General features: G+C 48.2%; 1 protein-coding gene across 3 annotated transcripts in view; it reads left to right on the plus strand.

Moving 5' to 3' along the window:
- The window catches only part of ptch1 (patched 1), an 81,122-nt gene that overhangs the window by 20,167 nt on the left and 48,455 nt on the right, over positions 1 to 12,500 (plus strand). For all 3 annotated transcript variants that reach the window (XM_064971760.1, XM_064971752.1, XM_064971767.1), the window contains exons 3-7: positions 8,684 to 8,873; positions 9,023 to 9,092; positions 10,648 to 10,739; positions 11,440 to 11,638; positions 11,803 to 11,924. In XM_064971760.1, the coding sequence (XP_064827832.1) occupies positions 8,684 to 8,873; positions 9,023 to 9,092; positions 10,648 to 10,739; positions 11,440 to 11,638; positions 11,803 to 11,924 (673 nt within the window). The remainder of the gene's footprint in view (positions 1 to 8,683; positions 8,874 to 9,022; positions 9,093 to 10,647; positions 10,740 to 11,439; positions 11,639 to 11,802; positions 11,925 to 12,500) is intronic.

Consider the following 12,500-nt stretch of genomic DNA (forward strand, 5'->3'; position numbering starts at 1 on the left):
TGACCACGTCATGAGCTTAGCTAGCCCATAAGCTTCACTAGCCCATAAGCTTAGCTAGCCCATAAGCTTAGCTAGCCCATAAGCTTCGCTAGCCCATAAGCTTCGCTAGCCCATAAGCTTAGCTAGCCATAAGCCTAGCTACCCCATAAGCTTCGCTAGCACATGAGCCTAGCTAGCCCATAAGCTTAGCTAGACCATGAGCTTAGCTAGCCCACGAGCTTAGGTGTAACTGGGTATGAGGGAAGACTGAAGGGTGAGGTGAGATGAGAAGACTGAAGGGTGAGGTTGGACTGGGTGTTAAGGGAAGGCTGGAGGGTGAGGTGAGGTGGGACTAGGTTTGAGGGAAGGCTGGTGGGTGAGGTGAGGTGGAACTGGGTATGAGGGAAGACTGTGGAGGGTGATGTGAGGTGAAATTGGACTGGGTATGAGGGAAGGCTGGAGGATGAGGTGAGGTGGGACTGGGTATAAGGGAAGGCTGGAGGGTGAGGTGCGGTTGGAGTGGGTATGAGGGAAGGCTGGAGGGTGAGTTGATGGGACAGTTGAACTCTGACCCGTGTCCTGTAAGGATCAAATCATTCCTGGTTGACTGACAGCAGCATCAGGATCAGATGACAAACGTGTGGGAAAGAAAAAGTAAAATAGTGAGAGAGACAGATAGACAGACAGAGAGAGAGGAAGAGAGACAGATAGACAGACAGAGAGAGAGGAAGAGAGACAGATAGACAGACAGAGAGAGAGGAAGAGAGACAGATAGACAGACAGAGAGGAAGAGAGTCAGATAGACAGAGAAAGGAAAAGAGACAGATAGACAGACAGACAGACAGACAGGGAGAAACCGGGAGAAACCGGGAGAGAGAGAGAGACAGACGGACGGACGGACAGGCAGACAGACAGACAGGTGGAGAGACAGGGAGAGAGAGAGACAGACAGACAGACAGACAGACAGGGAGACAGACAGGGAGAAACCGGGAGAGAGACAGACAGACATACAGACAGACAGGGAGACAGAAAGGGAGAGAGACAGGGAGACAGAAAGGGAGAGAGACAGGGAGAGAGACAGGGAGAGAGACAGGGAGAAACTGGGAGAGAGACAGACAGACAGACAGATGGGCTACAGACGATGATCTGGAGGGTATGGGGCTGTTGGTGTGTCAGGGTCGCTGGTGGGTCGGTGGCAGTGGGGTGACCTGGTTCTAGAGACTTCCATGTCACTACAGGGGGTTTGGCTGAGAGAGCCCTAATCCAGCTAATCCCCCCCCCCTGCAAATACGCACACACCCACCCACACACACACTCTGCCACCCTACTTCCAGCCTTAACCCCCTCCCCCCAACCACTCTGGCTGCTGTGATGTCAGGATATGGGTTTGAGTTTGCAAGGGGTTGTTCTTATGTTGTAGTGTGGGTTGGAGGGGTGGGCAGGGGTGAGGGGGCACGAGGGGGGCAGGCCTATTGTATTGAGCCCCATGCAGCCTCCATGAGACAAGCCAATCAGAAGCCAGTGTCCTGCTTGAATGGAGAGAGAAGGAGAGAGAGAGACAAGACCTTCGAGGTAAGAGAGGTAGAAAAGAAGGGGAGAAGGGGAGGGGTGGAGTGTGATGTCAGTTCCTTAGAATCCACTACTCCCCCCACTCTGTCCCCCTCTCCTCTCCCCTTCTCTGGGTTTCTTCTCTCCCCCAGTTTGAGAATAGGATGGGACACACACACACACACCAGGGGTTAATGTTATACAACAAACTAAATGCCCTCACTGAAGGCGCGAACACAGTGACACACACACACACACATTACCTCGTTGCGTTGGAATTAGCGGATGTGTGCTGTTTTGTCTATTGAGATTCGTCTTGTGACGGGGTTAGCTTCACCTGCAGCACCGCTCTCTTGGAGATGACTGACTGACTGATTGACTGGGGTTTAAACCGTATTTGGTGGCTCTACTCTGGTTCAGTGTCGTAAATCCCAATCTATTTCACCCAGGGTGGCAGTGCGCGATGCCACAATTATGCAATCGTTTCAATTTCTGTTTGGTTTTGAGAAAGAGAAGCTCAATGGGTAAAAATCCCCTAAAACGACTGGGAGAATCCAAGAAAGAGGCCTGTGTATTGCTGAGATCACACTGCAGAGTAGTTGTGGTGGAAAGGAATAGGCAGCAGGCTACCTGAGAGGGACTGGGCCTGTTTCGGAGGTCAGAAACGTTTGGGTAGAACGGAGACACCTTGGTGATATGAATGAGGACTAAGGTCAACCACGTCTCCTGAGAGCACATAAGATGTGTGTCATTGATGAAACACAGCTGCATACACACATAGGGTTGCAAAGGGAGGGTAAGTTACTGGAAACTTTGCCAGAAATGTTGGTATCTTTCAAGGATTTTATGTCGTCTATCGCAAAACATCTAATGGCCCCTTTGGGTGCTTCAGAATTGTGCAGGTGTCTGTAATTATCTTTGGCCATCTGTGTCGCCTTATCACGTGAAACATATTAAACGATTAAATAAATAATTTTAAACATATAGAATAAGAAAGCTGTAAAAGGCTATCCTAAATATAAACCAAATGAGTGAATATTGTTGGTGTTTAATATGAGGGTTTCAGCATGAAATATCCTTTAGAATTTATAAATTTTTTCTCAATTTTATTTATTTTACTATGTCGGTTTGTTTTGGCGTCAAACTGGAGGCAGTTGTGAAAAAAGTCAGTAGTTGGAAGAGTTGGAGAGTTAATTGAACATAATGCCATTGTTTAGTTGATACTTTTGAAATGAATGAATGAATTAATTAGGCTAGTTCCTCTTGAACCATACGGTCTATCTACTAGAAACTCACTGACAATATGGACGCAGATATAAAAAATTAATACTATATATGACTTCATTTTTGAAAACGTTTTTCCAAATATAATTGACCAAAGTTACGATAGATTGCCATAGATTTTCTGTTATTTACCAATTAATGAAGATTTGACAAACTACCGGTCGCTTTGCAACCCTACACACACACACGTACTTGTACGAGCATGCACACGCACGCACACACACACACACACACACACACACACACACACGCACACGCACACACACACACGCACACGCACACACACACACACATACTTGTACTAGCATGCACACGCAGACACACGAGTGAGCACGCTCCTGCGCGCGCACACACACACACACACACACACACACATACTTGTACTAGCATGCACACGCAGACACACGAGTGAGCACGCTCCTGCACGCACACACGCGCACACACATTCTTGGTCCAGCTGGGGTGTTAATTTCACCCTGAGGCTAGGCGAGTGTTGACCCCAAAACGCTGTAACCTCGTGAAGTGTGGAATTCTCCAAGCCTGAGGTCGTAATGCGCTGTTTCCTGTAGAGAGAGGGGGACAGAAGGAGAGGGAGAGAGAGGAAGAGTGAGAGAGGGAGGAAGAGAGAGAGAGAGAGAGTATTTGTGAATGCACGTACATGTTTGTGTCTCTTTGCATTCCTCTTCTCTGTCCTACCCTCAAGTCGTCGTTGTAAACTCCAGAAGATTGGGTGGGCTTGGAATGTGTTCAGAACATTGGACGAGGAGTGTTTTTCCTCTGCACCATTCTGATTGGTCAGTTTGTTCTCATCCTTTCTGTGACTCCTAGCAGACTGAAGCAACACTTGACTTGTCCTTATAACTGTATCATAATTCAAGAGTGGTGTAACAAGTACTGCAGTTGTTTGTTGTTGCACTGCACTTAGGACTAAGGTTACTGCAGAAAGGGCAGTATAACCGTGAGTATATCACAATACTTACACAGTACCCACACAAATCATTACATGGTAATAAGAACATTGTCAAGTGCTAGCCAGGCTTGTTAGTGCACTTTGAAAGCTTGTACATGCTCTGTGTGTCCTCGAGTATAGTGTTGTGTGGCACTTTGTTGTGTGTAGTGACATTGACTCTCGTGACATTGGTCTTGTCCCATCCAGAAATTACCCCATTAGCCCCCTACACCCTACACCCTACACCCTAAAGCAGACTCTGAGAGGACTGGATAGGTGCAAGCAATATGGAGGAAATGCAGAGGGAAAAGTAGAGAGGTGTAACACATAGCTTACACCCATCAAATCCTCTAAGCTCTACACTAGTGCCTACGGTCTAGGGGGCTGTTTTTGGACAGGACACACACACACACAGTTCCATGAGTTGTAAATCAGTTCCATGCTGGCCTGTGTGTGCGGGTCGTGGCAGATGTGGGGGAGCGGCGAGAGCAGGAGAAAGCATGTTTCTGTCCGTCTCTGGTTAACTCAGGCCTGCTATTAATGATGTCAATTCTAAACACGCACTCGACCCGGATCGGATGGGAGCGCCGTGTTTGGGTCGGGGGGGGGGGGAATCAAGTGCGTTTCCCTAATACGCACAGACATGGCCCCCTCCCTCCACGTTGCTCTCTGGTCTGACTGGGTGGTCTGGCCCTGGACCGAATAGCATGCTTATGTTCAACTTTAATACGATTACAATAGGCTGAAAATATTCCGCCTATGCCTGTTTCCTGTTGCATGAATTGTAGTCGAGCAATCGAATTAGAGCATATGAAACATAACAGATTTTCAAACAGATTTTACAGCTCGGTGCCCCCACAGAGCCTTGTGCGCGCGTGTGTGTGTGTGTGTGTGTGTGTGTGTGTGTGTGTGTGTGTGTGTGTGTGTGTGTGTGTGTGTGTGTGTGTGTGTGTGTGTGTGTGTGTGTGTGATAGGCAACGATGTGACATGGCTGTTGGAATAGTGACCTGTCTTGACATTCTGCGTCATGTTAGTCTGACAATGGTCAGTGGTGAACAGAGATGGTCTGTGGCAATGACTCAGTAGAGTAGAAATGCTCTGTGTGTCAACCTCACCAGCTCAGCCTTTGTTATTGTTTTGGTTGTGTTGATGAAACGGAGAAGAGGAGGGTCCAGAAATGATGTCCGAGGGGAAAATAACAGTGTTTGTTGAAGTACCTTCTTTGTTGTCCCAAACAGATGTGTCAGTTTCATCAAATACGGATTATGTCTTTAAACAGGTTATAAGGACAAGTCAGATCAACGTGGACCTCAGTCGTGCACGGCAGATCACCTGCTGCGTATCGACAAACGGGTGGCAGTTCAACATGTCGAGTCATTGGGAAATGAACAGAAAATGACATCCGATGAGGCAGAGATGGAGGCAATGATGCCTCATCCTAAAGGGGAAAATCCCCCAAAATAATTGATTAGTGTTTTCTTGCAGCTTTCAGTGGATGTTTCCACATGTCTGAGTGAGGCAGTGGCCAGCAGGATTGGAGGGTTTTGGGAGGGAGAGACTGAGGCAGTGGCCAGCAGGATTGGAGGGTTCTGGGAGGGAGAGACTGAGGCAGTGGCCAGCAGGATTGGAGGGTTTGGGAGGTAGAGACTGAGGCAGTGGCCAGCATGATTGGAGGGTTTTGGGAGGGAGAGACTGAGGCAGTGGCCAGCAGGATTGGAGGGTTCTGGGAGGAGAGACTTGGCCAGGGATTGGAGGGTTCTGGGAGGGAGACTGAGGCAGTGGCCAGCAGGATTGGAGGGTTTTGGGAGGGAGAGACTGAGGCAGTGGCCAGCAGGATTGGAGGGTTTTGGGAGGGAGAGACTGAGGCAGTGGCCAGCAGGATTGGAGGGTTTTGGGAGGTAGAGACTGAGGCAGTGGCCAGCAGGATTGGAGGGTTCTGGGAGGGAGAGACTGAGGCAGTGGCCAGCAGGATTGGAGGGTTCTGGGAGGGAGAGACTTGGCCAGCAGGATTGGGGGTTCTGGGAGGGAGAGACTGAGGCAGTGGCCAGCAGGATTGGAGGGTTCTGGGAGGGAGAGACTGAGGCAGTGGCCAGCAGGATTGGAGGGTTCTGGGAGGGAGAGACTGAGGCAGTGGCCAGCAGGATTGGAGGGTTCTGGGAGGGAGACTGAGGCAGTGGCCAGCAGGATTGGAGGGTTCTGGGAGGGAGAGACTGAGGCAGTGGCCAGCAGGATTGGAGGGTTCTGGGAGGGAGAGACTGAGGCAGTGGCCAGCAGGATTGGAGGGTTCTGGGAGGGAGAGACTGAGGCAGTGGCCAGCAGGATTGGAGGGTTCTGGGAGGGAGAGACTGAGGCAGTGGCCAGCAGGATTGGAGGGTTCTGGGAGAGAGACTGAGGCAGTGGCCAGCAGGATTGGAGGGTTTTGGGAGGGAGAGACTGTGGCAGTGGCCAGCAGGATTGGAGGGTTTTGGGAGGGAGAGACTGAGGCAGTGGCCAGCAGGATTGGAGGGTTATGGGAGGGAGAGACTGAGGCAGTGGCCAGCAGGATTGGAGGGTTTTGGGAGGGAGAGACTGAGGCAGTGGCCAGCAGGATTGGAGGGTTTTGGGAGGGAGAGACTGAGGCAGTGGCCAGCAGGATTGGAGGGTTTTGGGAGGTAGAGACTGAGGCAGTGGCCAGCAGGATTGGAGGGTTTTGGGAGGTAGAGACTGAGGCAGTGGCCAGCAGGATTGGAGGGTTTTGGGAGGTAGAGACTGAGGCAGTGGCCAGCAGGATTGGAGGGTTTTGGGAGGTAGAGACTGAGGCAGTGGCCAGCAGGATTGGAGGGTTTTGGGAGGTAGAGACTGAGGCAGTGGCCAGCAGGATTGGAGGGTTTTGGGAGGTCGAGACTGAGGCAGTGGCCAGCAGGATTGGAGGGTTTTGGCTGGGAGAGACTGAGGCAGTGGCCAGCAGGATTGGAGGGTTTTGGGAGGTAGAGACTGAGGCAGTGGCCAGCAGGATTGGAGGGTTTTGGGAGGTCGAGACTGAGGCAGTGGCCAGCAGGATTCGAGGGTTATGGGATGGAGTGACTGAGGCAGTGGCCAGCAGGATTGGAGGGTTTTGGGAGGTAGAGACTGAGGCAGAGGCCAGCAGGATTGGAGGGTTTTAGGAGTTAGAGACTAGAGACTGAGGGAGTGGCCAGCAGGATTGGAGGGCTTGGGAGGTAGAGACTGAGGGAGTGGCCAGCAGGATTGGGAGGTAGAAAATGTTTGTTCACCTCGCACAGTAAGTCAAAAAAGTAATGTTTACATTTATATATATATATATATATATATATATATATTTTTTTTACATCCATTCAAATTATAATAGTTCTTCACAGTATTTGAAAAATCTTTCCAACACTCTCCCCCTCCATAATCAGCATAGCTGATAAATAGGCTATGGGCATGTTGCGTGTATTGGTTTTGATTTGAATGATTGTCAATTTCATCTTCATGCGATAGCGAAGCTGTCCCCTTCGTACTTTCCTTGTCAATTAATTATCTTATAGCCTACTTTCAGAAAGCCTACACTCTTAAAAGAAAACGTTTCCAAAAAGGTTCTTCGGCTGTCCCCATAGGAGAACCCTTTTTGGTTCCAGGAAGAACCCTTTTTGGTTCCAGGGAGAACCTTTTTGGGTTCCATGTAGAATCCTTTGTGGAAAGAGTCCTACATGGAACCTAAAAAGGTTCTACTTGGAAACAAAAGGTTCTAGATAGCACCCTTTTTTCTCAGAGTGTTAGGTAGTCCTAGATTTTCTTATAGGTTTTAGGGAAAGGAGAAATGTTTGCTCCTGTGTCTCACACACTGGTGGTTTTGATTGGCGGCTGCTTTTACGTGCACGTGAGAGCTGGCTGATTCTCTCTATTGGTCTATACGTCCGTTCAGAAAGTTTCCTAAAGTAGCCTGTCTGGACTCTTTAATGAGAATCAAACACTCCTGTCACGATTTAATCTTTTCGATAGCTCGGGCTACATTCTATCTCTCGTTACGGCGTCCTCTTTTTGAAGAAAACAGCAGCAGCACGATATATGACATTATGCGAATATTTTGGGAAAAGTGGGAGAAAACCCATCGGACTTCGTTTGAATCGTTTGTGCGTCAAAATAGGATTTGGATTTTAGAAATATGTATGTAGAAAAGCCAACAGTCAAGGATAAAGTTGGCATTTCTTTGTATTTTGACTCTTTTAAAATGTAACAGATCCCATCCAACCTGGCATTTCTTCATTTGTTGATGAATATTTATAAGTAATGACCTGAGTAATAATAACGAAATGCCATGGTAATAACGAAGTGTGATGGCTTGTTTCAAATCGGTTTTTATTTAGAAGCATATCCATGTAAACAAGTGTACAAACAGAATTATGACGTCCTTTTTTTTACCCCCTTGACCCCCCCCCCCTCCTCCTAAACGGTTACCTCGGTGAGCGTGTACATTGGCCTGGCCAGTTACCTTAACCTCACATTCCAAGACCGCCACAGCCCTACCATAAGGCTGCTTTTGTCGCTGGAGGGGCTGGGAGCTCACGCATAGGGCTTAGCCCCACCACGCCACAAAGTGAGGGAGGGAGGAAGGAGTGTCTCCCTCCCTTCTTACCACTGTAGGGCTGGGGAGCCAAACGCCGAGGCCGAGACTGGCCTTTTATGACACCGTACTGACATTCTAAGTCAATTAGGACAGGTTTCGGTAACATCGATTCGTGTGGCGGGGCTGACAAGGTCATCACATGCCTTACGGCTCTTTCAGGAGGATGTTACATGAATCCGTTTGATTGTATCCGTTGTTACAGAAAGTGGAATATACGTGTTCGAAATCCAACCAGGTTCGGGAAGATGTGTATGTCATATAATATCAGACTGAACGCGCGAGTGTGTGTGTGTGTGTGTGTCTCCTCTGGTGTGCAGTGGGCGGCAGGGTGAATCAGGAGCTGAAGTACACGCGTCAGAAGATGGGCGAGGAGGCCATGTTCAGTCCCCAGCTGATGATCCAGACGCCGCGGCAGGAGGGCGCCAACGTGCTCACTGTGGAGGCTCTGCAACAGCACCTGGATTCAGCTATCAGGGCCAGCCGAGTGCACGTTTACCTCTTTAACAGGTGACACACACACACACACACACACACACACACACACACACACCACACACACACACACACACACCACACACACACACACACACGTTCAAACAAATTATGTTTTCGATCGGTCTGAACCTGCTGTGGTAAATGATATTTTGTCTTTTCAGACAATGGAAATTGGAACATTTATGCTACAAATCAGGAGAACTTGTTACCGAAGCTCATTTTATGGACCAGGTAAGCATGAGTGAGCTGAGTTTGTCTCTCTCTTTCTACACCAAACACTGCCTCGTATACAGAGGGGTAGAGCGTGGTTCATAGTGGTAGAGCGTCAGTGGTAACAGGGTGCCTGCTGTCCCCTGTCAGACCATTCAGAATGAATAATGTGATGTTACAATAATGTGATGTTACTATGATGTGAGGTCGAACGATTAATCGGAATGACTGATTAATTAGGGCCGATTTCAAGTTTTCATACCAATCGGAAATCGGTATTTTTGGTCGATTTGCCGTTCTATAAAAAAAAACATTTACACCTTTATTTAATATTTATTTAACTAGGCAAGTCAGTTAAGAAAACATTCTTATTTTCAATGACGGCCTAGGAACGGTGGGTTAACTGCCTTGTTCAGGGGCAGAAAGACAGATTTTCACCTTGGCAGCTCGGGTGATCCAATCTTGCTACCTTACAGTTAACTAGTCCAACACAATAACGACCTGCCTCTCTCTCGTTGCACTCCACAAGGAGACTGCCTGTTACGCAAATGCAGTAAGCCAAGGTAAGTTGCTAGCTAGCATTAAACTTATCTTATAAAAAAACAATCAATCATAATCACTAGTTAACTACACATGGTTGATGATATTACTAGATATTATCTAGTGTGTCCTGCGTTGCATATAATCTGACTGAGCATACAAACGTACAAGTCTCTAAGTATCTGACTGAGCGGTGGTAGGCATTCATTCAAACAGCACTTTCGTGCGTTTTGCCAGCAGCTCTTCGTTGTGCGTCAAGCATTGCGCTGTTTATGACTTCAAACCTATCAACTCCCGAGATGAAGCTGGTGTGACCGAAGTGAAATGGCTGACTAGTTAGCGCGCGCTAATAGCGTTTCAAACTTCACTCGCTCTGAGCCTTGGGGTGGTTGTTCCCCTTGCTCTGCATGGGTAACGCTGCTTCGATGTGGTGGCTGTTGTCGTTGTGCTGCTGGTTCGAGCCCAGGGAGGAGCGAGGAGAGGGACAGAAGCTATACTGTTACACTGGCAATACTAAAGTGCCTATAAGAACATCCAATAGTTAAAGGTTAATGAAATACAAATGGTATAGAGGGAAATAGTCCTATAATAACTATAACCTAAAACTTCTTACCTGGGAATATTGAAGACTCACCTTAAAAGGAACCAACAGCTTTCATATGTTCTCATGTTCGGAGCAAGGAACTGAAACGTTAGCTTTCTTACATGGCACATATTTCACTTTTACGTTCTTCTCCAACACTTTGCTTTTGCATTATTTAAACCAAATTGAACATGTTTCATTCTCTACTTGAGGCTAAATTGATTGTATTGATGTATTATATTAAGTTAAAATAAGTGTTAATTCAGTATTGTTGTAATTGTCATTATTACAAACACATTTTTTTTTATATAAATCGGCCGATTAATCGGTACCGGCTTTTTCGGTCCTCCAATAATCGGTATCGGCGCTGAAAAATCATAATCGGTCGACCTCTAGTTACAATGTAGTGATTGGAGCGTCAGCGGTAACACGGTGCCTGCTGTCCCCTGTCAGATTATTGAGAAGCTGCACCCCTGTCTCATCATCACGCCCCTGGACTGTTTCTGGGAGGGAGCCAAGCTCCAGTCTGGAATGTTCTACCTCCCGTGAGTACATAGTATACACACCACACACACACACACACAAAACAAACACACGTCATTGTACCCACATCACAGCCTGTAGATCTAGAAACCACAACTATTGACAGACGTCGAGTATCAGCTCATCCGACTGGGCGGATCTCCACATTTTTGGCGGTTCTGTAGCGTTGGATTCTGGAATGTTCTTCGAGATGTTGGAGATTGTGTCATTCTATGATTTGGAGGTGTGTTTACCCACCTCTCCCAGTGGCTGCCAATCACACACAACCCCAACTAATAGCCACCCAACACAGACATGCAACTGGATTAAACTGACCCGAAACATTGGGCTGTGTCGCTGTACCTGGCAGGCACATCGCTGGCATTTGTTTCTCTCCAGCTCGGGGCCTCACACCATTGTCTGGCCCTTCAGTTTCTAATAGTTCCCCACTACATTAATATTCAGCAGATCTCTCTCTTTCTCTCTCTCTCTCTCTCTGCGTGTTTGCCTTGCTACCCCCGACAATAAAAAAAGGTTTTTACTATGGGTTGGGAGGCCCGGAAACTGACCCGAGCCTGGTTAAACACAAACAATGTGATCTGAACCAGAGAGAGAGTTAATGCTGATGGGGAGAAGAGAGAGGGCAGTGAGGAACGAACTCATCTAGCCTAGCTATGTGTGTATGTTCTGATCACTCTGTTGTGTGTCCCTCCCCCTCCGCAGTGGAAAGCCCCCTCTGCAGTGGACCAACTTTGACCCCAAGGAGTTCCTGACGGAGCTGCGGACTCTGAAGTTCCAGGTGGACAGCTGGGAGGAGATGCTGGAGAAGGCTGACGTGGGACACGGCTACATGGACCGGCCCTGTCTCAACCCCCAAGACCCCGACTGTCCCCTCACGGCTCCCAACAAGAACACCACCAAGGTACACACACACACACACACACACACACACACACACACACACACACATACATATATATATATATATATATATATATATCCATGTATAGTATATTTACACATGCATCCATACACCCATACGTGCACACACCCATGCAGACACATACCCATGTTGTTGTGTTGCAGCCCTTTGACGTGGCTCGCGTCCTGACTGGCGGATGCCATGGCCTCTCCAGGAAGTACATGCACTGGCAGGAAGAGCTGATCGTAGGGGGGACCACCAAGAATGGCACTGGACCACTACTCAGGTAAGAGAGCGCGAGAGCTAAAGAGAGAGAGGGAGGGAGAGAGAGAGATTAATGTTTGGGTAGTTGGGTGGAGTGTGCAGGCTTTCTATCTATTGGGCAGTGTGTGTGAGTAGGGTCTTTGTGCGATAGAGTCTCTGTGTGTGTGTGTGTGTGTAGTAACTATCTAGTGTCCAGGCAGCACAGCCAGACTTGAGCAGGAACAGCTGGAGTTCTTAGATTTCACTGGAATCTGCTAATGACTGCAAGATTTACGACACTGCAACACACACACACACACACACACACTAGCACACGGTAGGCTGTCTGAGGGCCCAGGGTACATAAATGTGTACATAACCAAAGTGCTCTCTCCATGTAACATTTAGCCTGCAGCCCAAGTGGTACCCTGTTCCCACAACAGTGCACTAACTTTTGACCTGGGCGTGTAGGGCTCTGGTCAAAAGGTAGTGCACCACATAGGGTGCCATTTGAGTAGTGTCCTTACTGTAGGTCAGAATGCACAGTAAGCACTTTCTGCCCGGCAGGGTTTGGAGTAGACTGGACATTTATTTGAGATTCTACAAATGCGCTGGAGGT

The sequence above is a fragment of the Oncorhynchus masou genome, chromosome 1 (assembly GCF_036934945.1).
Source record: "Oncorhynchus masou masou isolate Uvic2021 chromosome 1, UVic_Omas_1.1, whole genome shotgun sequence".
In the NCBI taxonomy this organism is placed as follows: Eukaryota; Metazoa; Chordata; class Actinopteri; order Salmoniformes; family Salmonidae; genus Oncorhynchus; species Oncorhynchus masou.